The following is a 25,968-nucleotide window of genomic DNA, read 5'->3' as shown; positions in this document are numbered from 1 at the left end:
CACAGCTCCTGGAGACAACTTCTGTTGGTCAAAAATAACTGCATGTCATGTGGGTTTGACTGATTACTACAATTCTCAGGCGTATTTCGTATTCTCAGGCATATCGTTCACCAGCAAAAAAAAAACAAAAAACACAACAGCAGTGAGTTCCTCTGCTTGAACCCATCCATCACAGCTGACAGCATCTGGCTGCCAAGGAGCAGCAAGACTGTGAGAAGCAGGTTTTCAACCATGTAACCAGTTTTCCTTACACATGGGTAGCATTACGAGCTGCTTCCACAGCAGCATCTCTGCCCAGCATGTCTTTCCCATTACAGTTGCAGGTCCTTTTCTGGCTCCAGAAGGCCACTCCCCACATTCCCTATTGAATCGGATCTCAAATCCACTCTGCTGCAATAGAGTCCTGGCTGCAGTGCCCAGCCACATGAAACAGCAGCAGAATGAAGGCATGTCACTGATGGCTACAGATCTCCAGACATGCATTCTCCAGCAAAATTGGAGCAGTGACAGCCTTCACCTTAAGGAAAATAATTTCATCTCACACCATCCAGCTGCAAGAATGTAGGAATTCCCCAGTGTAAGGCATTAAATAACTGCAACATTATATTCAGCTCTCCGGCTGCCCCTATAACCAGCCACATCCCTGGCAAACACTCCTTTCTCACCACAGCTGGATTTCCATTTCCAGTCTCAGGTGGCTGCTCCCCAGACTCTCCCAGGCCCCCTCTGTCCCCAGATCCCCTCCTGCAGCCAGACTGGACAAGTGGCCTGAGAATAGAGCTTGTTATCACAGACATCAGGAATATTCAGCAAAGTCCATCTTGGGGGCATCCAGAGCCCTGGGTTCTTTTCACTGAACCCCAAACCAGGAGACTGACCCACTTCCAGCCCCCCAGCTACCCCTCTTATGTGCTTTGTCCCTTTCCTGGCCAAACAGGTCCCCGATATCCACCTCATTGTTCTCTAACACCTTCGGCTGTCTCCTTGCAGAGGATGGGCACCAGCCACCACTTGCCAAGATCCAGAGTGCTGGCACTTCTCTTTGCCCAGATAGTCAGTTGGCAGTCACACCTGCCCACTAAGGGGTCTCTGCAAGGATCACACACCCATATCCCACCACCTTGATACTTGAGTAACACACTGAGGAACACACACCATATTCAGGGAGACCATAAAGAACATTCCCACTTCATCATATTCTGGGGCTGGTATGAAAAGACTCTGCCCTGATCCATCTGCTGGTGGGGAGAGGAAGGGGAGGACGGGATGGGGACAAGGAGCTCTCAATTTCTCCCCCACCCCCAAAGCCTCCTGGCTGCTCTGACCGGAAGGGGGGATTCTGTTTTTCTAGGCGTCTTCCCATGTGAAAAGTGAGATTGTGGCTGGGGCAGCAGGTGCTGAGTGAGGGACTCTTGGTGTTTCAGATGCTGGTGACCTTCGAGGAGGTTGCTGTGTATTTCACCCAGGGGCAGGGGGCTTTGCTGGACCCCGGTCAGAGAGCCCTCTACAGAGATGTCATGAAGGAAAACTACAAGATGGTGACCTCAATGGGTAAGGGATTCCTGTCCCCTCGGTTATTGGAAGCCATGGGGTCTGCGTGTCTGACTCTGGTCAGGTACTTCTCTGGTCAGTTAGATCAGAGGGGAATGTTTTGAGTAATGCACAGCTCCATGCCCTCTCCAGTGGGACATGGGTGTCAAAAGCTAATGGACATGCTAGTTCATCCCCATCCCTCCAGCTTTTCAAGGGGAAGAAGCCATGTATTGTCCCATATGTATTGTTTCCCATTCACACAAAAAATCCCTCTTCACTTCCCTCCTTGGGAATAGCTCCAGCCATGGGGAGGGCTCTGAACTCTGCAGGTTTAGGAAGAGGCAGGAGTTTAACACCAGAGCTGGGTGTGCAGCAGCAAGGCCCCCAGAGCACATATCCTGGGAATGCCTAGTGAGGGTATAATAATAATATAATAATAATAATTTTCCCCACCTCCTCTAATATCTGCCTGTCCCAAGGGGGCTCAGTGACCATGTTCCCATCCCATCATGTTCCACGATCCCCCAGCACAGAAGAGGACAGGTTCAATGCACAGAATGTCCTTTGTGACAGACACTCTCCCACTACTTCAAGCACTCTGATCTGGTCTAATTTCACCACCTGTGCAGGATTTCCCATTCCCAAACCTGAGCTGATCGCCTAGCTGGAGTGAGGAGAGGAGCCGTGGGTGCACGATCTCCAGGCCTGCAAGGAAAGAGAGATCCCGAGAGGCACGCGGACAGGTGAAGACTGTCATAGAAACCATCTGGGGAATGAAGGAAAAAGTTGAGAATTCCAAAAATGTGGTGTGAGTAAGCACCCTCAGTTCTTCCTCATCTCACCCACAGCAGGGCTTTAGTCTGCAGATATCGCTCACAGCTTTCCACTCACCCTGTTAGCTGTTGGAGCTTCCTTCCCATCTTTCCTTCTCTCTGAGTCTTTGGGTGGAAAGTGGAAACAGAATCCAATTGCTCAGTCTGTGCAAATTTAGTGTGTGGGATTTTCCCTTTATGCTATTCCTCTTTCTCCCCAGCACAATGACTCCTGTCTGGATTGTCTCTCTCCCCCACCAGGTGATGAGATAGTGAATGAGAACAAGGAGAAAAATGATCATGAGGAAGTTCCTGGGGAAGCGGAACCACTGAGGACCTTTTTGGGAAGAGCTGCAGGGAATTTTTCCAGGGCTTGGAACAGGGAGAAGCCTGGGGAAATTGGCACAGGTCAGAGAGGCTGCTGGGGAACCACCCAAGGAAGAAAGTGGTTGGATCTATTCTATATGAGGGAGGAGAAAAGAGTCCTAATGAAACCACAGTCCAGCAGACAAACCCTACCAAAGAGAAACCCTATCAATGCCTCAAATATGGGAAAGGATTCATTCTGATATCACACCTTGTTACACATCAGACAATTCATACTGGAGAGAAACCCCTTCAATGCTTGAACCGTGGGGAAAGCTTCAGTAACTGCTCAGACCTTAATAACCATGGGAGAAGCCACACGGCAGGGAAACCCTATCAGTGTCTCAAGTGCGGGAAATGTTTCAGTTGGAATTCAGCCATTATTGCACAACTGATAATCTACACTGGAGAGAGACCCAATAAGTGCTTGGACTGTGGGAAAAGTTTCATACAGAGATCAAACCTTGTTACACATCAGATAAGCCACAGAGGAGTGAGACCCTATAAGTGCTTGGACTATGGAAAAAGTTAAACAGCAAGATCAGGCCTTGTTACACATCAGGCAAGCCAAACAGGAGAGAGACTTTATAAATGCTTGGCATGTGGAAAAAGCTTCAGTAATAGCAGAAACCTTAATAACCATTGGAGAATCCACACAGAAGAGAGAGCCTATAAATGCCTGCACTGTGGGAATGGTTTCCATTAGAGGTCAGCCCTTAAAAACAATGAGAAGTCCGGTGGCACCTTAAAGACTAACAGATTTATTTGGGCATAAGTTTTCATGGGTAAAAAAACCCCACTTCCGATGCATGGAGTGAAAATTACAGATACAGGCATAAATATACTGGCCCATGAAGAAAAGGGAGTTACCTTACAAGTGGAGAACCAGTGTTGACAGGGCTAATTCAATCAGGGTGGATGTGGTCCAATCCCAATATTTGATGAAAAGGGGTCAATACCAAGAGAAGGAAAATTGCTTTTGTAGTGAGCCAGCCACTCCCAGTCCCTACTGAGGCCCAAATTGATGGTGTTAAGTTTGCAAATGAATTGTAGCTCTGCAGTTTCTCTTTGAAGTCTGTTTTTGAAGCTTTTTGGTTCAAGGATGGCTACATTTAAATCTGTTATTGAATGTCCAGGAAGATTGAAGTGTTCTCCTACTGGCTTTTGTATGTTACCATTCCTGATGTTGATTTGTGTCCATTTATTCTTTTACATAGAGACTGTCCAGTTTGGCCAATGTACATGGCAGAGGGGCATTGCTGGCACATGATGGCATATATCACATTAGTAGATTCATAGATTCATAGATTCTAGGACTGGAGGGGACCTCGAGAGGTCATCAAGTCCAGTCTCCTGCCCTCATGGCAGGACTAAATACTGTCTAGACCATCCCTGATAGACATTTATCTAACCTACTCTTAAATATCTCCAGAGATGGAGATTCTACAACCTCCCTAGGCAATTTATTCCAGTGTTTAACCACCCTGACAGTTAGGAACTTTTTCCTAATGTCCAACCCTAAACCTCCCTTGCTGCAGTTTAAGCCCATTGCTTCTTGTTCTATCCTTAGAGGCTAAGGTAAACAAGTTTTCTCCCTCCTCCTTATGACACCCTTTTAGATACCTGAAAACTGCTATCGTGTCCCCTCTCAGTCTTCTCTTTTCCAAACTAAAGAAACCCAATTCTTTCAGCCTTCCTTCATAGGTCATGTTCTCAAGACCTTTTATCATTCTTGTTGCTCTTCTCTGGACCCTCTCCAATTTCTCCACATCTTTCTTGAAATGCGGTGCCCAGAACTGGACACAATACTCCAGTTGACGCCTAACCATTGCAGAGTAGAGTGGAAGAATGACTTCTCGTGTCTGGCTCACAACACACCTGTTAATACATACCAGAATCATGTTTGCTTTTTTTGCAACAGCATCACACTGTTGACTCCTATTTAGCTTGTGGTCCACTATAACCCCTAGATCCCTTTCTGCCGTACTCCTTCCTAGACGATCTCTTCCCATTCTGTATGTGTGAAACTGATTTTTCCTACCTAAGTGCAGCACTTTGCATTTGTCTGTGTTAAACTTCATCCTGTTTACCTCAGACCATTTCTCCAATTTGTCCAGATCATTTTGAATGATGACCCTGTCCTCCAAAGCAGTTGCAATCCCTCCCAGTTTGGTGAGAAGGAGTCTTTTGCTAAAAGCCCTGGGGGGGGGGCAGGGTGAAGTCACATGGACTGCTTGGGGAATAGGAGGGTGTCTCTTATTAGATTCCTCTGCAGGAGTAAAGGATGCAGCTTCGGGGGCAGGGATGGTTCTAGCCAGTTCCTGTAGCCCAGGGGCTCAAGGGAAGTTTCAGATGGAGGTGCTGGACAAAGCCAGCTCCTGTCCCGTAATCATCTCCCCCGGGGAGAGGGCTGTACCACCTTGTTACAGGGGGGCCACCCTGGCTGTTGACTACCAGGATGTTGCAGGTCAGCAGGGGGCCGGGCCTGCCCTGGGGTGCACAGAGGTGTGTGTCCCAAAGGTGGAAGTTGGGGTCCTGGTGACCACTGCGGTGGAAGCAGACCCCAAGATCTCTATAGCTGGAAGCAAACCCAACCTGAGTGAAAAGGGGGGAATTTTGCTGGCCAGTGAAGAGTCTGCCATAGTTGATAGCTGTGAGCCCACAGGTCACCTTCCCTTTTGGGGGACACGAGAGTGTCTGACCCAGAGGGGAGCCCAGAGAGGGAAGCCCAGAGGGAAGTTGGGGGGGGGGGCAAAGAGTCCGCCCACCTTTTGTAGGAAGGGACTTTCCCAGGAAGAGGGTGAAAAGTCTGCATTTAAAATGCCAGTCCCCTCTCCTGTGGATCAAGTTTTAAGGGAAACCTGGGGGTCAGATATCCTGGAGGGGGGGATCTATCCAGATGACCTGTTGGGAACAGAATGTGGGGTGTCCAAAGGGGGTCCAGAACACCCCATTGAAAGATGTTGTTCTTGTTAAACTTCTAAGAGATAAAACTATGGGGGGGGAGGAGGAGGGGGGAATCTCTGCATGGGTGGGTCCAGCCCAGAGAAATTCCAGAGGGAGGGGCCGAGGGCAGGCATGCTTGCAGTACACCCTTTCCTGGCCAAAGACCCAAACACCTGCCTGAATTAAAAGCCTTCCCCAAAGAGGCAAAAGTGTCTATCAGAGGGCACAGACAACTGGGAAAATGCAATAGAGGCTAAACAAGTCAAATTGAGTGAACGAAGCCTGTCCACCGTAGATTGGCTGTTAACCTTGTGTCTTTTGCTAATTCACCTATGGGATAAAACAAAAGAATTCATACTAGTGGTAAACCCTTTAAAGATGTGGGACATACCTGATTTGTGGAAGAAACTGTTGTACATGCTAGGGACAGTGACAAGACAGCCCCCCAAGCATGTTACTTTTCAGCCTATCCCTATAAACAGACTGGAAGCTTGGCAACAGCAGCAAAAGCATAACAGGCCCATGCTGCTGTGTAGAAGGGGAAACTGAGGCACACCACTTCATGGCATTGGTGGCTAAATGTCAAGACACCTCTACTTTAACGGATATTCCTATCTGCATTCTGTTAGCACTACTACACCCCAACCTGTTTTCAGGCATCTGGGGACCAGGAACCCCAAAACTGGCTAGAACACCTAGGAATGACATCATATGGTTTCAAGGTACTGAAAAGGAGTGTGACCAAAGACAAACAGGAATTTTACAGGTACTGCCTCCACCATGGACAGTGTCCAAGTCTCTGGCAGTAAGCTCAGGGGGAGGATGTGACGGTACCTCCCATAAGGCTTTATGGGAATATGACATAACTGGAATATGTTTTGTGCTGCCTGTGCCCTGTAACATATCTCTGTAAAGGTTATGGTCTACTATATCTATTCATCCTATTTGTACACATATATCATTTTGTACTTGAGGTTAAGAATATGGGCTGTATGCTTGCTTGATTTCTAAGTAAGCTTTGTGAGGCATTTGGTCAGCTTCTTTAGGAAGGAATTTGCCAGGTTAAGTACAGGATCAGGAAGCACTTGGGGAACAATGCATCTTGGAATGCTCCAATCCACATAAGAAGTCTTCCTGGAGACATACAAGAGACCATGTGAACAATGGCTTCTGCCGCTAAAGACTGTGAGTCATGCATGGACATGTGACTTGCCCAGGTGACTCCAGAACTCCATCTTGGAGCTGGACTTTGCATAGGAGTGAGGAGGGGGGTCTCAACCCACAAAAGAAAGTCTATTTAAACCGGTGGGAGACCCCTCCATTTGGTCTTCAGCTGGCTAAAGAGGAAGCTCCTTACTGAAGCTTAAGGGGGGGGGGCGTAGATTGGCCATCTCCTAGTTCCAAAAGAAAGGGGAAGGGCCAATGAGAAATCAAGATCCTGAGACTGACAATGGGGAGGGGCCAATGCTTTAGGTCAGCCTGATTGACAGGACAAGCAGGCCAATGAGGGAGTCAGCAGGCCGGGGTCCCATCCTCTCTGTGAGCTGGAGCTGGCCTGGCCAGAGCAGAGCAGGAGGCGCTAAGGAGAGAGCAGCAGCAGTGCTGAGGTGGAGGGAAATTGGAGCAGTCCGGAGCCGGGAGCAGTGAACGAAGGGGACCCTGGTCAAGGAGACACCCTCAGCCAAGAGGCCTTGCAGGCCAGACTGGGCGGGGGATCAAGACCCTGACAGGAAGAAGCTGACACTAGGAAGAAGGGTCCTGACACCTAGAACCTGAGGGTGTGTGGCCACCACCAGGGTAAGTGTTTGACCTGCAGCATCCCCGCAGCACAGTCAGGGACATATGAGGAACAGACTGTGAACTGCCCTGACGTTCCAGAGATGCTGGTTGTGGTTCCTCCCACAGAGCGGGGTGATGTGTTTTCCTTTAATCTTTCCCACTTTTCTCCTTATTTTTTTTTAAGTTGCTGTTTAATTAATTGTATTTGTTCTGAACTCTGTGCAATGGTCAAGGAAGCATTAGGGGAGGCACCCCACAATGGGGAACCTGTCCTGAATGATCACAAGAAGATTGGGGGTTGAGCCCCTCAGGAGGCCTGGGCCCAGCCTTGGGGTTATGGGGACCAAAGTAAAAGGGGAGTCCACGAGGTCAGGCAGGCCTCTGGGTGAAGGAAGTGGGAGCGAGGACTCAGATCCTTTCGCTAGCCAATTCCACCGGGGCTGTGTATAAGCCAGGAATGTTCCCCACAATAGCAGGACTGTTCCCCCGTGTACCCAAGTGCATATTTATTGATTTGTCCTAAAGGTAATTAAGTATTTTAAGAAAAAGTGCCAGAGCAGCCACGAGCGAGAGCTGCTGGCCACACTCTGAGACCAAGAAAAATTTGGTCATGAGAATCCCTGGGTTAGATGCTCATGATGGGCCCTTCTCATCTTAAAGTCTTTGAATGTAACAGAAGCCGGACACAGAGAGGAGAAGTGCAAGGAGGTCAGTTGATCGCTAGGACCCAGGAGCAGCTGGGAGGCGGCTCTGGGGGGAGCGATCGCTGGGCTCAGGCCCGGCAGCAGGAAGTGACTCGCAGCCGCTGCGGTGACTCTGGCTCCCAGGCTCCTGGCGAGATCCCCGAGCCCCGGCGGCTGGTGCTGGGAGCCCGGAGCCCTGGCTGCAGCCGGGAGAGGGGAATCTCCAGCAGGGCCCTTCCCGCTGCTCCCCAGGAGCCTCTCCCAGGTCCAGGGGCCCCGCTCGGAGGGAAGGTGAGATACCCGACCCCCCCCCCCCGTCACCCCCAGGCTGCAGGGGGAGGTTTGGCCTCAGGCTGCTCCCAGCGGATTCCCTGCCCTGCCGCCAGCTCCCGGTGTGTGCGGGGCGGGGGGAGCCACTCCTGGGGGACTGAAGGGGTGGGAGCGGGAGGAGATAAGGGGGGAACAGGGATGTGTGAGGGGCAGGATGGCCTGGGGACGGAGGTGACTGAAGGGGGGATGGGGCGATGTAGGGGAATCGTGGAGATTTATGGGGCGGATGGGAATAGGGCTCCAATTGAGGGAAACTCAAGTGGGGGGGTCACTGTGAGGGAAAGGGGGGATGTAGGGAGGGAAGGCTGGGGGGAGAGTGAGAGTCAGACTGCCTGGAGAACGGAGACAAAGAGGGTAGGGGTCGGGGAGAAGGGGTGGGGAGAGACACAAGCCAGATTCCCTGCCCCATGGGGCAGGAAAGGGGGAGGGGCTGCCCCCACCCAGCAGCCAGACGGGGTCAAAAGTTACAAGGCAAATATCCAGATATACCCCCCACCCCCACACACGCCCTGCTCCCAGTGTATTATTTTCAGACACGCCTTGGGGGCTGCCCAGGGCCCTGGTCTGATTTCCGGGCATTATCCAGATCTCAGCCACACCGGAGTCAGACCAGAATCCCTGCTGGCTCTGGCAGGGGAAGTGAATACGGATGGGCCAATGGGATCAGCCTCTGCCTGCCTGGCCCTGGGGGCTTCAGGGCCAGGAGAGGGAGGCTCAGGCATTAGCTGTGGCCACCAGAGGGCTCCGGTTCTGGCCAAGGGAGAGGAGGAGGCTGGTGCTCCCTGGCTCAGATGCTGCTGTCTCCTCTACCTGAGAGCCCAGAGTGTGAAACTGCTGCTCCCCAGCTGGGGCTGTGCCAGGGACAGACCTTCATTAACCCCCCCCCCCCCGGCCCAGCCCAATTGGGGACTTTAACCATGCCTGGAACCAGCCCTCGCTGCAGCCCCAGGATCTGCCCACACCAGCCCCTGAGCCGGAGCCTGCAGGTGATGGGGAGACCTGGGGGGAAGCGCTGGGTCTGGGCAGGAAAGTGACTCTGCACAAAGGGCCCCTTTCAGGGACCTGCTGGTGAGTTTGTACCGGAGGGGGAGGGGTTCCCCGTGAGTCTGCGGGTCCCAGAGCTGCTGCCCTCAGTGACACAGCCAGGCTCACCCTGGAGAGCAAACGCCCATGGGAACCGGACAGTCCCCAGTTCTCCCAGGCAGAGGGAGAGGGAAGGAGACAGGAAGGGGAGGGGAGAGACCGAAAGGGGCAACAAGAGCAGGAAGTGGGGAGGGAGACTCCCAGCTCCTAGCCCTGCCCGGATCCATTCCCTGCATGGCCCGTGGGCAGACTGACTCTCCTGGAAACAAAGAGAGGAGCTGAGAGAGAAGCCAGGTCCTACCCTGGATGAGTCCCTGCACTGCTGGGGGGACACGCTGCCCTCGGGGCCAATGTCAGGGGAGAACCCCCAAAGTGGATCCTTTGATTCGGCTCTTTTCTATTATTTGTCTTAGAGATTTTGTCCTTGTGGGGGGGTGCGTTAAAAGTGTCTCAGGGGTTCAGTGCTGGGGGGAGAGGCCGGGTCTGTGTTGTGATAAAGTGACTGAGGGTTTTCCCAGCGCAGCAGAGCCCAGAGCATCTGTCTGTAAGGAGAGAGCATGGGAGGAATTGGGGTGTGTCATGGACTCAAGCCCCTTCTGGAACCTCCCCCATTGCCCCTCTCGCCCCGACAGGCTGAGGAATCACGTCCACGAGTCGCTCCAGTTCGTCCCATCTTCCAGGGGACAGGGAAGGGAAATGGCTGTGATGGAGCCAGCTCAGGTAGGGGATTTTCAAGGCGGGGCTGGAAAAACTGACCAGACTCCCACTGCCAGTGCCTGACCCCACTGGGCAGAGGCTGCTGTGAAATACAAAGGGAAGCTGTCGGGATCCCTGTCCCTGGGTCAGCGCTCTACTTCCCGTATCAGCCTGTGTCTGATAGGCATGTGGGAAATGAGAAGACCCTGCCCTGCTCCGTGTGTTGGGGGAGACAAGAAGGTCTCACCTTCTCCCATCCGCTGAAGCCTCTTGGCTGTTTTGAACAGGGTGGGGGAGGGGGGATTCAGCTTTTTATGGGCCTCCTCCCCTGTGAAAAGTGGGATTGTGTCTGGGGCAGTACGTGCTGATTAGGGGACTCTTTTTCTTTCAGATGCCGGTGACCTTCGAGGAGGTGGCTGTGTATTTCACCCAGGAGCAGGGGGCTCTGCTGGACCCCGCTCAGAGAGCCCTCTACAGGGACGTCATGCAGGAGAACTACGAGATGGTGATCTCTCTGGGTAAGGGATTCCCGTCCCCTCAGTTATTAGAAGCCGTGGGTTCTGCTTATCTGAATTTGGTCAGGTTCTTCCCTGATCAGTTAGATCAGAGGTGAGTGGTTCCATAATGCACTTCTGCCATGTGAGAGAGACTTGCATCTTTGTGCCCTCTCCAGTGGGACATCGGTATCAAAACCTAATGGACAAGTTAAACCCGGCCTGCACAACATATGACCCGTGTGGGCTCACTGTGTGGCCCACAGCGGGTGAGTAGGCAAGCAGCAGGGTGGGGCCAGCCAACGGCTGGCTGCCCGGCAGGTGGGCGGGGTGGTGAAGATGCCAGTGGCAGGCTGGGGAGTGAGGGTGAGCCAGCAGTAGGGGGCGGGGGCAGCAGCAGAAGGTAAGAGGCGAGCGGCGGGCAGACAGGTGAGCTGGCGGCATGGGAGGGGGGCTGAGGAGGCGGGGGTAGGTTTACTGGCAACGGGGGAAGGAGGCTGAGGAGGCGAGTGGGTGGTGAGGAGGCGAGACGGGGGCAGTAGGGTGCTGAGGAGGTGAGTGGACGTGCAGCGGCAGGTGGGGTGGAGGAGGGGGGTTGAGGAAGTGAGCAGGAGGGTAGTGGAGGGGGCTGAGGAGACAAGCGGGCAGCAGCGGGTGAGTAGGCGAGCTGGGATGGTGTGGGGGGGGATGAGGAGCCAGGCGGACAGTGGCGGGGGGGCTTCATACTTGGGGGGGGGGTGAGGAGGTGAGAGGTGAGTTGGTGGCTGACCTGTTCTACTGATCTTGTCTCTCATAATAATTGGTCCTTTTTGCTGCTTTTCTCTGGGCTGGAGGTTGTCCCAGTGCTGCAAAGAGGGTGTTCCCAATGGAAGGTGCCTGCTTCTAACCCCTGAGGCCGTCAGTATGTCTGCTCTTCTCTAGTCTACCCACTTGACAAGTTTAATTGTCCTTGGTATGGCTCCCAGCCCCTCTCCAAGGGTTGCAGCTGTCTGGAGGTGCTGCCTTCCATGCCTTCCTCATTCACAGCTCATTCATTCAACAGGGCAATTGATTACAAAGTGAGGGGGAAGATCTTATTCTACCTCTAGCAAAAAGACATTTTCGTTTACCTTAATTATGCTACCTTAGGGGCCCGCTATAACTTATTACCATGGTTCAATACCACTGTTTCAGTGGGGCGGCGCTGGGGAAGGAGGGTTTTTTCCATGGGGTGGGCATTGCTGGGGGGGTTGTTTCTGAGGGGCTGGGTTGGGTGTTTTGGGGGGGCTGAGTGGCGATGGGGAGCTGTTTACGGGCCCACCTGCTGGGTTTTGGCCCTCAGCTGTTTTATTTGGAGTAATATGGCCCTTGCTGCTTTACGAGTTTTGCAGGCCTGAGTTAAACCATCCCCACCCCTCCAGCTTTCAAAGAGGCATAAATCCAGCATTGTCCTGTCTGTGGTGTCTCTCAGCTGAACACACAATCCCTGCTCACCTCTCTCCTTGGGAATAGCTCCAGCCATGGGGAGGGCTCTGGGCTCTGCAGGTTTAGAAAGAGGCAGGGGTTTAAGTGCAGAGCTGTGTGTGAGGCCTTGTCTTCACTTACCGGAGAGTCCGGTGGCACGCCATCGATGTTCTGGGATCGATTTATCGCGTCTGGTTAAGACGCGATAAATCGATCCCGGAAGTGCTCACAGTCGGCGCCGGTACTCCAGCTCGCCGAGAGGAGTACGCGGCATCGACGGGGGGAGACTTCCTGCCGCGTCTGGACCGCAGTAAGTTCGGACTAAGGTACTTCGAATTCAGCTACGTTATTAACGTAGCTGAATTTGCGTACCTTAGTCCGAAGTGGGGACTTAGTGGGGACCAGGCCTGAGTCAGCAAGGCCCCCAGGGCTCAGAGATCCTGGGAACACCTAGTGAGGGTGTAGTAATAATTCAACTCACCTCCCCAGACAACTTCCTTAGCATAAGGGGGCTCAGTGACCATGTTCCCATCCTCTTGGATTCCACGTTCCTCCAGCAGAGCACAGGGAAACGTTCCACTCATGGAATGTCCTTGGTGACAAATACTCCACCAATGCTCCATGCACCGTGATCTGGTCTGATTTCACCCTCTGCACAGGATTTCCCATTCCCAGACCTGAGCTGATCACCCGGCTGGAACGAGGGGAAGAGCCCTGGGTGCTGGATCTCTGGGCCTGTGAGGAAAGAAAGGTTCCAAAATGTACCAGCACAGGTGAGGACTGACATACAAACCATCTGGGGAACGAAGGAAAAAGTTGAGAATCCCAAAATATGGTGTGAGTAATGCCCTCAGTTCTTCCTCATCTCACCCAGAGCAGGGCAGTGGTCAGCAGATATCGCTCACGCCATTCCACCCAGCCTCTTAGCTGCAGGAGGTTCCTTCCCGTCTCTCCTTCCCTGTGAGTGTTTGGGTGGGATGTGGAGGCAGAATCCAATTGCTCAGTCTTTGTGTTGGGTTTGCCCTTGGTGCTATTCCTCTTTCTCCCCAGCACAATGACTCCTGTCTGGATTGTCTGTCTCCCAGCAGGAGCTGAGCGAGGGAGTGAAAATCAGGAGGAGAATCATCATGAGGAAGTTTCTGGGGCAGTGCAACCACAGGGGACCTATGTGGGAAGAGCTGAAGGGAATCTTTCCCAGTGCTTGGAGCAGGGAGAAGCGTTGGGAAATTGGCACAGGTCAAAGAGGCTTGTGGGAAACTACCCAAGGAAGAGAGTGGCTGAATCTATTAACGGTGGGGGAGGAGATGAGGATCCCAGAGCACAACAGACAAATCCGAATGAAGAGACACCATGGCACTGCCTGCAGTGTGGGAAAGGATTCATTGTGAGATCACAGCTTGTTACACATCAGACAATCCATACAGGAGAGAAACCCCTTCAATGCTTGGTACGTGGGGAAAGCTTCAATAAGCATTCTGATCTTAATAACCATGGGAGAAGCCACACTGGAGGTAAGCCCATTCAATGCCTTGAGTGCGGGAAATGTTTCAGTTCCAAGTCAGCATTAAATTCACATAAGAAAAGCCACAGAGGACAGAGATCCCATAAGTGCTTAGACTGTGGGAAAAGTTTCACATGGAGGTCAGTGCTTGTTAATCATCAGGCAATCCACACAGGAGAGAGACCCCATAAATGTTTGGACTGTGGGAAAAGTTTCAGATGGAGGTCAAGTCTTGTTCAACATCAGGCAATCCACACAGGAGAGAGACCCCATAAATGTTTGGACTGTGGGAAAAGTTTCATACAAAGGTCAAGCCTTGTTCAACATCAGGCAACCCACACAGGAGAGAGACCCCACAAGTGCTTGGATTGTGGGAAAAGTTTCATACAAAGGTCAAGCCTTGTTCAACATCAGGCAATCCACACAGGAGAGAGACCCCATAAATGTTTGGACTGTGGGAAAAGTTTCAGATGGAGGTCAAGCCTTGTTCAACATCAGGCAACCCACACAGGAGAGAGACCCCATAAGTGCTTGGATTGTGGGAAAAGTTTCATACAAAGGTCAAGCCTTGTTCAACATCAGGCAACCCACACAGGAGAGAGACCTCACAAGTGCTTGGATTGTGGGAAAAGTTTCATACAAAGGTCAAGCCTTGTTCAACATCAGGCAACCCACACAGGAGAGAGACCCCACAAGTGCTTGGATTGTGGGAAAAGTTTCACACAGAAGTCAACTCTTGTGAAACATAAGACAACCCACACAGGAGAGAGACACAAGTGCTTGAACTGTGGGAAAAGTTTCATAGAGAGGTCAACCCTTGTTAAACATCAGGCAATCCACATAGACGAGAGACCCCACAAGTGCTTTGACTGTGAGAAACGTTTCAAGCGGAAGATAGACCTTGTTAATCATCAGACAATCCACATAGGAGAGAGACCCCATAAGTGCTTCGACTGAGGGAAAAGTTTCATACAGAGGTCAGACCTCATTAAACATGGGAGAATCCACGCAAGTTCTAAACTTGTGCAACACATGGCAAGAAAGGTTTAAGCAACTTGCGTATAACTGACTCAGATCAACCTTTAGAGAGAAATTTCGAAAGTGTTTCCATCTTAGATAAGCTAGAGTTTGAAATGTAAACATGTATTGTTAAAGATTTGGAAGAAGAGGGGTAACTGTAGTGGTCTATGTTTAACTATATCTTGTCGGAGGTTAACAATTTATCCCAAGGGTTCCTGTATTCTGTTAATTCAGGGATCAATAATTCAGAGATTATACCCGTCGCCTTTGCCACCTGCCCAATTCTAGCTCAGTCTCATTGAATTTGCTGGGGCTGAAGGATGGAGGGAATGTTTATAGCTGAAATCACCAAAATGTGTTTTACAAGGTTAATGTCAATGGGATCTGTTCCGCTCTCCTGCTCGGACATTTTCTCTGGGGATCCCGGAGACGGAAAGGAGCAGGTGTTACCATCTTGGCTACCAATCCCCACGGTGACTCTCTACACTAGCAATTCTCAAACTGTGGGCAGAGCCTCCCAGTGGAGGCACAGGAATGTATCAAGGGAGGCGTGATCAGTGTGGGTTGTTTGGTTTTTTTTTTAAAGAGCACTGGCTGTCGGCCCCACATGCCTGGGGCTCATGAAGAAGGAACAGGCCTAGCTGGGAGGTGGGGATAAATGCTCAGGCTCTCAAACCCAGGTGCAGTAGCAGCACAGAAGTAAGGGTGTCAATGGGGTGAAAAGTCTGCTGTGAACAGCAATATTAAGGAATATCACTTTTCACGTGGCCACCCTAACTTCTGTGCTGCTATTGGAGGGCTTCAGAGCTGGGCGCCTCACCAGCAACTACTCTGCCTTTAGAGCTGTGTGGTGATATATGTGCTTGTGAGGATGGGAGTATAAATGACCACAGACACAAAGGGGGGGGCGATGAAACATCTGTGAGGGCCACTGGTCTACACTATTATGGTCACCACGTTTACAAAATGAGAAATCTACAAAGTATGTCTTGTGAGGTATCATAGGAAAAGTCATCATCTGCTGAATATTATTGTCTGGTTAAAATGTATCTGTCAGCTTTCCCGGGTCTCCCCGCCCTGTCTGGGAGCATTGCAGAGCTGAAGCCGGCAGGCCCCCCCACATCCCCAAAGCTGGGAGCAGTGGGGAGGCAGAAACCAGCGTGGCCCCCCGCATCTCCAAATCCCGGAGTAGGGGGGAGGCTGAAGCTGGGATCCCCAATGCCCCCTGAAGCTGTGAGTTGTACTGGGAGCACCCCTGCCACTACACAGCCACTAGCTAACCCCCTGCCTGCACACCTGCACCCTGAGCTACCCCCCTGTCTGCACACAGCCCCTAGCTACTCCCTGTCTGCACCCTGAGCTACCCCTTGCCTGCACACAGCCCCTAGCTACACCCCTGCCCATACCTTGAGCAATTTTCAAACTTTTTGAGCTGAGTCACCCCTACTGAGTTATGTTTTTTGGTTGCATCGCCCCACTACCCAGGCTGGGTGGCCTTCTGAGTGAGTAAGGGGGATGGAGGTGCCGTGCCCTCCCTGGACCCTGCTGTGCAGAGCTGGCTTGAGCCCCGCCAGCCCTCCCCCCCCAAATAGAAGTAAAACTATGCCTATGCCCAAGGGTGTCCCCCAACCCAGTGTCCCACACTCCTCCACCCCTCTCCCCCACTTGGGCCCTGGTGTTTTTATAGGCTGCAGAAGGGTGCGTCAGCAAGAAATAGGTTGAGAACCCCTGACCTCAAGGATGGCTGGATGCTCAGGCCACAGGCTGATTATCACCTGCCCCCTGGCTGGGGGGTGAACCTCAAAGAGGAGAGTGGTATAAAAACAAGGGAGAATTGCCTCCATTTTCACCTCTCCCCCATCTTTACAGAAGGCAACAAGATGGCTTGAAAGGCAACAGGGGCTTTGTTCTGAGGAGGGCGGACCAAGGCTGGAAGGAAATCCAGCCTGGGTACTCAGAACTGTGAACTGCCTGCAACAGCGGGTGGGGTGGGAAATCCTGTTTGCTTTGCATCTTCCTTAGTTTAGTAATATTTAGGATTTAAAATTCATGTTTAAATTGTTTTTTTTTAACCAGTTCTGACCTTTTACATCTTTCTCCCTTGTAATCCCTGAAAACCCCCTTGCTCCATTTAATAAACTGGTTTTAGTGTTTTGTCTGGACCTATGTGTTTTCATTGAAGTGTTTGGGGGATTGATTTGAGAGAACAAGGCTGTGGCCTTATTCAGCCCCTTTGTGGAGATGTCCAACTAATGATTGCGTTTGTCCAGCACCGTGAACAGACTGAGCAGTCCAAGATGCACATTCCCGGGGTTCAAGGCTGGGAGTAGAAAACTGGCTGATGTTGCTGTGTCGTTTGGTACGTTCCTGAGTGTCTGGCTAATCGCACTCAGTACAGTGCAGCCAGGAGTGACTTTGAAGGCTGGTGGCTGTGTGGGAGCAGAGCGTGGAGGGGTTTGTTGTTCACACAGGGCAGCAGTGTAAAACATGCCTTGGGATGGAGAATTAAGCAACTCAACAGTCCAGATTGTACCCTGGGATATGTCTCACACCCGCTGTCTCCTGGGACCCACATGGCACTGTTGGGCTTTCATCATCCTGATCCTGAAAGGGAAGATGAGCAGGGCAAACCAGAGAAGAGGAACCAGCCAACATCCTCAACTGCTTCGGCTTCTGCTAAATCCTGAACTCTCCCTGAGATGTGACACTTGAGGTTCTGCTGCCAGTCTTCCGCTATGTGTCTGTTTCCTTCTCACTGGTCTGAACTATTATGCCACCCTCCCTCCCCCTTTTATTCTCTATCCTTTTGCCTTCTCTCTCTCTCTCTCTCTCCCCTACAAATCTGGCCCAGCCAGCTGAGACAACCAGACATTTTGCACCAGTGCTGGTAGCCTGTGACCAGAGAGGCAGGTTAGAACAAGGCCTTAGCCAGCCCAATGCGGAGAGAAGTTTGCCACAGACGGGCTGATCAGCCAGCGGCCCGAGCTCCGGTTTGTCCTGTAGGGAAGCTGCAAGTTTCGATGCAACATGCCTGCTTAATGCTGGGAGAAGCTGCCTGAGCCTGGGGATGTGGGGTCCTCTGGGGCCAGGGGACTTCATGTGATGGGTTTATCATTGGGACCCAGGAGCAGCTGGGAGGTGGCTCGGGGAGCATCGCTGTATGGGCTCAGGCCCGGCAGCAGGAAAGTGCCTCTGCACAAAGGACCTTTCAGGGACCGGCTGGTGAGTTTGTACCGGAGGGGGAGGGGGCTCGCTGTGGGTCTGCGGGTCCCAGAGCTGCTGCCCTCAGTGACACAGCCAGGTTGAAACCGATCCATCTACTGAAGAGCAAATGCCCATGTAAATGGGGCAGAATCCGCTCTCCCAGAGAGAGGGAAGGTGGTAGAAAGAAACAGAGTGACCAGACCTAGAGGGGCAGCAGGAGGAAGAAGTGGGGAGGGAGGTTCCCAGCCCTGCCCAGATCAATTTCCTGCACTCCCCCAGCCCCGGAGCAGACTGACTCTTCTGGGAACAAGGGGAGGGGCTGAGAGGGGAAAAGCCAGGTCCTGTCTCTCTTGACTCACTGCACTGATTGGAGGGTGGGGGGATGTGCTGCCCTCGGGGCCCATGTCAAGGGGAATTCACTAAAGTGGTTCCTTTGGTTCTGCTCTTTTTCTAGCCTTCAGCTCAGAGATGCTGTTTCTGGGAGAGTTTAAAAGTGCCCGTGGTGTGTTTAGTTCTGCTGGGAGGGGCCTGGCCTGGGTGGTAATGAACTAACCGGGTGTCTTTCCAGAGCATCTGTCTGCAGGGAGATGCTCCTGAGGGCATTCTGCACTGATAAATTAAAAATTCTGTGCACAGTATTTTAAATTTCTGCATATGTTTTTGTCAAATAAATGGGGAAGCTCCAACATAGGCATTGGGGAGCACAGGCCACTGGCTGCACAGAGGTGGGAGATCACTCTGCAGCTATCCCCTCCAGCACACGGACTCAGCGATGCGGCCAACCCTGACACAGAGTAAGGACCGGGCCTGCCCCAGAAACCCCCCAGGGCCCTGCCCCCCATGCCAGGTGCACTAGGTGTGAGCAGGCAAGCTCAGCAAGGCAGGATCCAAGTGCGGAGGAGCTTGATGTGGGAGGAATCCAGGTGTGGGTTGAAAGGGATCTATGTGTATCAATCTGGGTGTGTGTGGCTCCGTGGGGAATCTGGGTGTCGAGTGATTTGGGTGCACAGGGACTTGTGGGGTTCTGGGTGGAACTGTAATGGGACTCTACAGGGGGGTCCAGGTGAAGGTGGTTGCGGCTCAGCAGAGGGGGTCTGTGTGGGGGGGGGGATAGAGCTTAGCGGGGGAGTCTGGCTGTGGAGGTGGCAGCTTCTGGGGGAGGGGTTGCGATCCAGGTGCATCTGGGTGGGGTTCAGTAGGGTGGGTATCCGAGTGCAGGTGGCTCATCATGGTGGTCCATGTGCAGGGGGAGTGGGGCTTGTCAGGAGTGTTCTGAGTGCGGGGGAGGGTGAAACTCAGTGGGAGGGTCTGGGTGTGAGGGGGTTGGGTCGATGGGGGAACAGCTCCCTGTACAGTCATCCCTCTTCCTGCAGGTGAGGAGAGATGAGTGCAAGAAGCTGAGGGGTGTGTATGTGTTTTCTTAGCTTCATGCAAGGAGGGGAGAACTCGGGGGGTGGGTCTGACTCGGCCCCACATGCCATGGCAGGGAATAGGAAGTCCTGTCCTCCCCAGCCCAGGCAGGACTAGCAACTGAGCCCGGCACAGGGTAGGAACCACCTTACCCATCCCACAGTGATTGACCTCTCTGCCGGCTGCCCTGGGCACCAGAAACGTCCTGCTGGAGTCGGGCCTCATGACTGCTTTGTGGCTTCCCTTTGCTTCCCCGTCAGAAAGTCCTTTTTCTGCTGGAAAACAAATAAATCTGTGGGGGATATAAATTCAGTCCATGGGCAGTGGCACAGAATTCTCCCAGGAGTAAGGGAGAGAGCCTGGGGAGAGTTGGGGTGTGAAGTGGAATCAAGCTCCTGTAAACTCCCCAATCGCCCTTCTTGCCCTGACAGTCTGAAGAATCACATCCAGGTTGCAGTCCAAATCCTCCCGTCTTCCCATGAGAGAGGGATGAGAAATGGCTGTGTAGGAGCGAGCTCAGGTAGGGGATTTTCAGGGAGCTGCAGGGGGGTTGTTTTGGAGGGGGAGGGGCAGGAAACACACTGCATGCGGCAGGGAGAGGACAGGGTGTGATAAATCTGCTGGAACAGGTTCACCCTGGGCCTGATTTACCAAACAGACTTATTGCTGGGGGACGGGGGAGCGGAGAGACATGGTCCCATTTCTGAAATGAAACACCCCCTTCGGCAGGGCTGGGAAAACTGAGCAGACTCCCAGTGTTGGAGCCTGACCCCACTGGCCAGAGGCTGCTGTGAAATATGAAGGGAAGCTATTGGGATTCCAGTCCTTTGTCCCCTGCTCCGTGCACCATTTCCCACTCTGTCTGGTAGGAGTATGGTAAAAGAGAAGCTCCTGCCCTCCTCTGTCTGCTGGGGGGAGAAAGGAGCTCTCATCTTCTCCCACCACCTGAAGCCTCCTGGCTGCTCTGAGCAGAGTGGGGGTGGGATTCTGTGACTCTGGCTCTCCAAGAGCTTCCAATTTTTTTCCCCTTTCCCCTAACTTATGGGGGACTTTTGTTGTTCCAGATGCCGGTGACCTTCGAGGCTGTGTATTTCACCCAGGGGCAGGGGGCTTTGCTGGACCCTACTCAGAGAGCCCTCTACAGGGATGACATGTAGAAGAATTACAAGATGGTGACCTCACTGGGTAAGGGATTCCCGTCCCCTCGGTTATTAGAAGCCGTGGGGTCTGCATATTTGAATCTGGTCAGGTGCTTCCCTGGTCAGTTAGATCAGAGGGGAATATTTTGCGTAATGCACAGCTGCCATGTGAGAGAGACATTTATGACCAAACCCCGTTCATTGGGACACAGTGTCAAAACCTAAAGGACATGCTAAACCATCCCCACCCTCCAGCATTTAAGGGGGCAGAAGTCGTTAATTGTCCTATCTGCGTTGTTTCTTATTGATGTACAGAATCCCTGTTCACCTCCTTTCTGGGGACTAGCTCCAGCCATGGGGTGGGCTGTGGGCTCTGCAGGTTTAAAAATAGGCAGGCGTTTAACTCCAGAGCTGTGGGTGCGTCAGCAAGGCCCCCAGAGTGCACAGATCCTGGGAACTCCTAGTTAGGGTGTAACAATTCCCCCCACTTCCCCAGATATCTGCTCCTACCAAGGGGGCACAGTGATCATGTTCTCATCCTCTTGGGTTCCATGATAGCCCAGCAGAGCACAGGGACAAGTTCCACTCACAGAATGTCCTTTGTGACAGACACTTTCTCAATAATCCATGCACCCTGATCTGGTCTGATTTCACCCTCTGCGCAAGATTGCCCATTCCCAAACCCTGACCTGATCTCCCAGCTGGAGCAAGGGGAAGAGCCATGGGTGCCCAATCTCCAGGCCTGTGAGGAGTAGAGAGAGTCATCTCGAGAACACCAGCCTTCAAAGTCACTCCTGGCTGCACTGTACTGAGTGCGACTAGCCAGACACTCAGGAACTTACCAAACGACACAGCAACATCAGGCCTTGGCTACACTTGCAGATGTACAGCGCTGTGAGTTAATCCTGACTTCGTGCAGCTGAGTAGGGAAAGCGCTGCAGTCTGTCCACACTGACAGCTGCCAGCGCACTGTCGTGGCCACATTTGCGGCAATTGCAGCGCTATTGGGAGCGGTGCATTATGGCCAGCTATCCCACAGAGCACCTTTTCCCATTCTGGCACCATGGGTTGTCAAAAGGGGGCGTGGGTGCTGGGGATTCTGGGTCCTGTCCGAATGCCCCGTGATGCCTCACTTCGCATCCCAGAAATCCCTTTGTTTCCATCCACCTTTGGCACCATCTTTCAACGGTTTCTGTGCAGCGCGATCTGTCTGTGCGAAATGGAGTCTGAACTGCTGACGAGTCTCGCCAGCACATCACGTTTGGCTGTCGAACTATTCCTTAAGATCCAAAGTGACAGTGAGAGTGAGGAGTCTGACGATGCTATCGAGCCGTGTAACGCGTACGACACGAAAGTGCTTGTGGCATTCACGGACATGCTCAGCACCGTGGAACGCCGCTTTTGGGCTCGGGAAACAAGCACCGAGTGGTGGGATCACATCGTCATGGAAGTCTGGGATGACGAGCAGTGGCTGCAGAACTTTCTGATGAGAAAAGCCACTTTCATGGGACTGTGTGAGGATCTCGCTCCCACCCTGTGGCGCAAGGACACAAGATTGAGAGCTGCCCTGCCAGTGGAGAAGAGGGTGGCTATTGCAATCTGGAAGCTGGCAACTCCAGACAGCTACCGCTCGGTCACAAACCAGTTTGGAGTGGGAAAGTTGACCATTGTAATCGTGTTGATGCAAGTTTGCAAGGCCATTAATCGCATCCTACTCAGAAGAACCGTGACTCTGGGTAACGTGCAGGAAATAGTGAATAGCTTTGCACAGAAACCATCTGGGGAATGAAGGAAAAAGTTGAGAAACCCAAAAATATGCTATGAGCAAGCGTCCTTAGTTGTGCCTCATTTCACCCATGGCCAGCTGTACTTAGCAGATATAATTCATGACTTTCCACCCACCCTATTAGTGGCAGGCATTTTCTTCCCAACTTCCCTTCGCTGTGAAAGTTTGGGTGGGATGTGGAGGCAGAATCCAATTGCTCAGTCTTTGCAACTTCAGTGTGCTGGGTTTCCCTTTGGTCCTATTCCTGGTCCCAGCACAATGTCTCCTGTCTTGATTGTCTCTCTCTCCCAGCAGGTGCTGAGCGAGGGAGTGAGTACAAGGAGGGGTATCATCATCAGAAAGTTCCTGGGGAAGTGGAAACACAAGGGACATTTGTGGGAAGAGCTGCAGGGAATTTTCCCCAGTGCTTGGAACAGGGAGAAGCCTGAGGAAATTGGCACAGGTCAGAGAGTCTGCTGGGAAACCACCCAGGGAAGAAAGTGGATGACTCTATTGTCTGTGGGGGAGGAGACAAAGATCCCACAGCCCAACAGACAAATCCGAAGGAAGAGATACCCAGGCACTGCCTCCAATTTGGGAAAGGATTAATTCTAAGAACACAGCTTGTGACACTTCAGACAATCCATACTGGAGCCAAATCCCTTCAATGCTTGTACAGTGGGGAAAGCTTCAATAAGTGCTCAGATCTTAATAAACATGTGAGAAGCCACACTGGAGAGAAACCCTGTCAATGTCCTGAGTGTGGGAAATGTTTCAGTTTTAAGTCAGTACAAATTTCACATCAGAGAAGTCACACAGGGGAGAGACCCCACAACTGCTTGTACTGTGGGAAAAATTTACCATGGAGATCAGTCCTTGTTAAACATCAGGCAATCTACAGAGGAGACACACCCCATAAGTGCTTGGACTCTGGCAAAAGTTTCACATGGCTATCATCCCTGGCTAAATAGCAGATAAACCCCACAAATGCTTGAACTGTGGGAAAAGTTTCAGCCAATGATCACATCTCATTAAACATGGGAGAATCCACACAGGCTCTAAACTTCTGTGACACGGGGCCAGAAAGGGTTAAGCAAGTTGCAGGTTAATTGACTCAATTTCAACCTTTAGAGCAAGACCTAGGTGAAGCGGATAAAGGCAAAATTTCTGTGAGGGGTGAATTGTTGCTTAAAGACGTTCCTTGGGAAAGGAATCCTCATGGTAATTGGTGCAAGCAGTTTCCTGTAGCCGAAGGGTGTGAAAGTGATTTAGTCAAGAAAGTTTCACTTCCCAACAGCCAGAAATTTTCTGTTGTAAATGGATTCACTGACTTTCCTTTTGAAAGATTCAGTGTGGATGGCTTAGAGAAGGTCTCGGATGGAGTAAAAGCTGTTAAGGAATTTAAACAGCCCTATAACCAAGTGGCTCTGTTTGGCCAGCTTTTTGGAAAGACAATGGTGTTGGAACAGGAACGTCTCCATGCTGATTCCATAAGTAAACAGTCTGTGTCTCAGGGTGTGTCTACACTACGAAATTAGGTCGATTTAATAGAAGTCAATTTTTTAGAAATTGATTTGATACAGTCGATTGTGTGTGTCCCCACTAAGCACATTAAGTCGGCCGTGTGCATCCACAGTGTGGAGGCTAGCGTCGACTTTTGGAGCATTGCACTGTGGTAGCTATCCCACAGTTCCCACAGTCTCCGCTGCCCTTTGGAATTCTGGGTTGAGCTCCCAATGCCTAATGGGGCAAAAACATTGTTGTGGATGGTTCTGGGTACATGTCATCAGGCCCCCCTCACTCTCTCCCTCCATGAAAGCAACAGCAAAAAATCGTTTCTCGCCTTTTTTCCTGGGTTACCCATGCAGACCACATACCACGGCAAACATGGAGCCCGCTCAGCTCATTGTCACTGTATGTCTCCTGGGTGCTGCTGGCAGATGCGGTACTGTAGTGCTACACAGCAGCATCCCCTTGCCTTGCCTTGCGGCTGGCCGACGGTACAATACGACTGCTAACCATCGTCATCGTCCCGCGGGTGCTCCTGGCCAACCTCGGTTAGGTTGGTCGGGGGTGCCTGGGCAGACATGGGTGCTCCTGGTTGGCCTCTGTGAGTTCGGTCGGGGGCGCCTGGACAAAAATGGGAATGACTCCAGGTCATTCTCTTCTTTAATTTTTGTCCAATGGAGATTCAGTCCTCCCTGATTAATCATAGATCATCAGAGTTGGAAGGGACCTCAGGAGATCATCTAGTCTAACCCCCTGCTCAAAGGCTGGCCAATCCCCAGACAAATTTTTTTCCCAGTTCCCTACATGGCCCCCTCAAGGATTGAACTCACAACCCTGGGTTTAGCAGACCAATGCTGGAATATCATGCCAGCTGGAGGCTTCTGCCTCAGGCTGCTCTCCCAGTCGGCAGCACAGTGTGGTCACACCTACCCCTTGCACCCATGGCTCATGAAACCTGGACAGTAGTAAGGAGCAGTTCAACTATAGGCTGAGCAAGTGGAGAATGGTGGTAAAATGAGCCTTTGGATGTTTAAAAGCTCGCTGGTGCAGTTTACTGACTCAGTTAGAACTCAACGAAACCAATATTCCCATCATTATTACTGCTTGCTGTGTGCGCCATAATATCTGTGAGAGTAAGGGGGAGATGTTTATGATGGGATGGGAGGTTGAGGCAAATTGCCTGGCCGTTGTTTACGTGCAGCCAGGGCCGGCTCTGGCTTTTTTGCCGCCCCAGGCAAAAAAGCCTCCTGCAGCCCCCCCCGGCAGGGAGCGCGGCATGGGAGGGCGGTGAGCCCGGCCATGGGTCCGCTCTCCCCGGCCGGCCGGAGCGCCGGGAGGAGGGCGGCGAGCCCGGCCACGGGCCCACTCTCCCTGGCCAGCAGGAGTGCCGAGGGAGGGCGGCGAGCCCGCCGCGGCTCCGCTCTCCCCGACCGGCCAGAGCGCCAAGGGGTGGGCGGCGAGCCCGGCCAGCGCCCGCTCTCCCCGACCAACCAGGCTAAAGAAAACAGCTACTTTATTCATACAAGCTCTGGCAAATGTTTGGAACCCAATTAACATCAAATCAATGTAGATATTAATGTTGTTCGTAGTACAGAAATCTTGGCATTTAGCCATGCAAGCCATATGGTAGTGTGCCTCAGTTTCCCTTTTCATACAGCACATTAGGTTTGGGATTTTTTTCCCCTGTGAAAAATTCCAGTACTGTTTACAAGCATTAACTGTGAAACATCAATATAACAAAGCGTTTTAACATAAAGTATGTTTTTATGCATTACTCTTAATATGTTCAAGGGATTTTCCAAAAGATTAGGCACATTGTACATTTTTACAATTCTTAGTAATAGCAACACATTACCATTAGCAATAACAACAAATTCATTGCAAGTGTCCATTTACAATCATGTTTGTCATGCCACACCTTTGGCTCAATACCATTGGGGTTTGGGACTTTTAGGGTTAACCTGTGGCTTCCCTTCGCAAAAGTAAGTTCTCTCTTTCCTCCTTGTCCTGAAGGATTAAACCCTGATTTCTCTTGCTTAAGAGAATTCACTGGTGGATTGGGTGTGTTCTCTGTGCTAACAGCTATTAGCAAGTCTTTCTTCTCCCAGTCAGTCAGGTAATTTGCATTACCACAGACAGGAGCCAGTTCACCAGTTTTCAGATCCTTAACTGCTGCTATTTCCAAGGCTGGACTTTGTCTTAAAGAGCTACCATTCATTTTCAATAACAAGCTAGATTCAAAATTCTGTTGTCCT

General features: G+C 51.8%; 3 protein-coding genes across 9 annotated transcripts in view; all 3 read left to right on the top strand.

The window, feature by feature from the left end:
- Window positions 1-25,968, top strand: part of LOC101948742 (zinc finger protein RFP-like) — a 1,201,957-nt gene that overhangs the window by 655,857 nt on the left and 520,132 nt on the right. The window lies entirely within an intron of this gene.
- The window catches only part of LOC101939631 (zinc finger protein 850-like), a 109,428-nt gene that overhangs the window by 44,960 nt on the left and 38,500 nt on the right, over window positions 1-25,968 (top strand). The gene's annotated exons all lie outside the window — the stretch shown is intronic.
- LOC101940445 (zinc finger protein 501-like) lies at window positions 7,192-16,840 on the top strand. 5 transcript variants are annotated; one of them, XM_065564510.1, is made up of 5 exons: window positions 7,192-7,435; window positions 10,165-10,252; window positions 10,620-10,746; window positions 12,825-12,938; window positions 13,251-16,840. In XM_065564510.1, exons 2-5 carry the CDS (start codon window positions 10,229-10,231, stop codon window positions 14,621-14,623), a joined length of 1,638 nt encoding a protein of 545 aa, XP_065420582.1. In that variant the 5' UTR covers window positions 7,192-7,435; window positions 10,165-10,228; the 3' UTR covers window positions 14,624-16,840. The 5 variants fall into 5 exon arrangements, with proteins under 5 accessions (XP_065420582.1, XP_065420581.1, XP_065420583.1 ...); XM_065564509.1 differs by lacking the exon at window positions 7,192-7,435 and adding an exon at window positions 8,179-8,410; XM_065564511.1 differs by lacking the exon at window positions 7,192-7,435 and adding an exon at window positions 8,179-8,410 and having other exon boundaries at window positions 13,216-16,840.

Source organism: Chrysemys picta, chromosome 12 (genome assembly GCF_011386835.1).
Source record: "Chrysemys picta bellii isolate R12L10 chromosome 12, ASM1138683v2, whole genome shotgun sequence".
NCBI classification, from domain to species: domain Eukaryota; kingdom Metazoa; phylum Chordata; order Testudines; family Emydidae; genus Chrysemys; species Chrysemys picta.
Note: the sequence above shows the minus strand (reverse complement) of the source record. Positions and strands in the feature narration are given on the sequence as shown.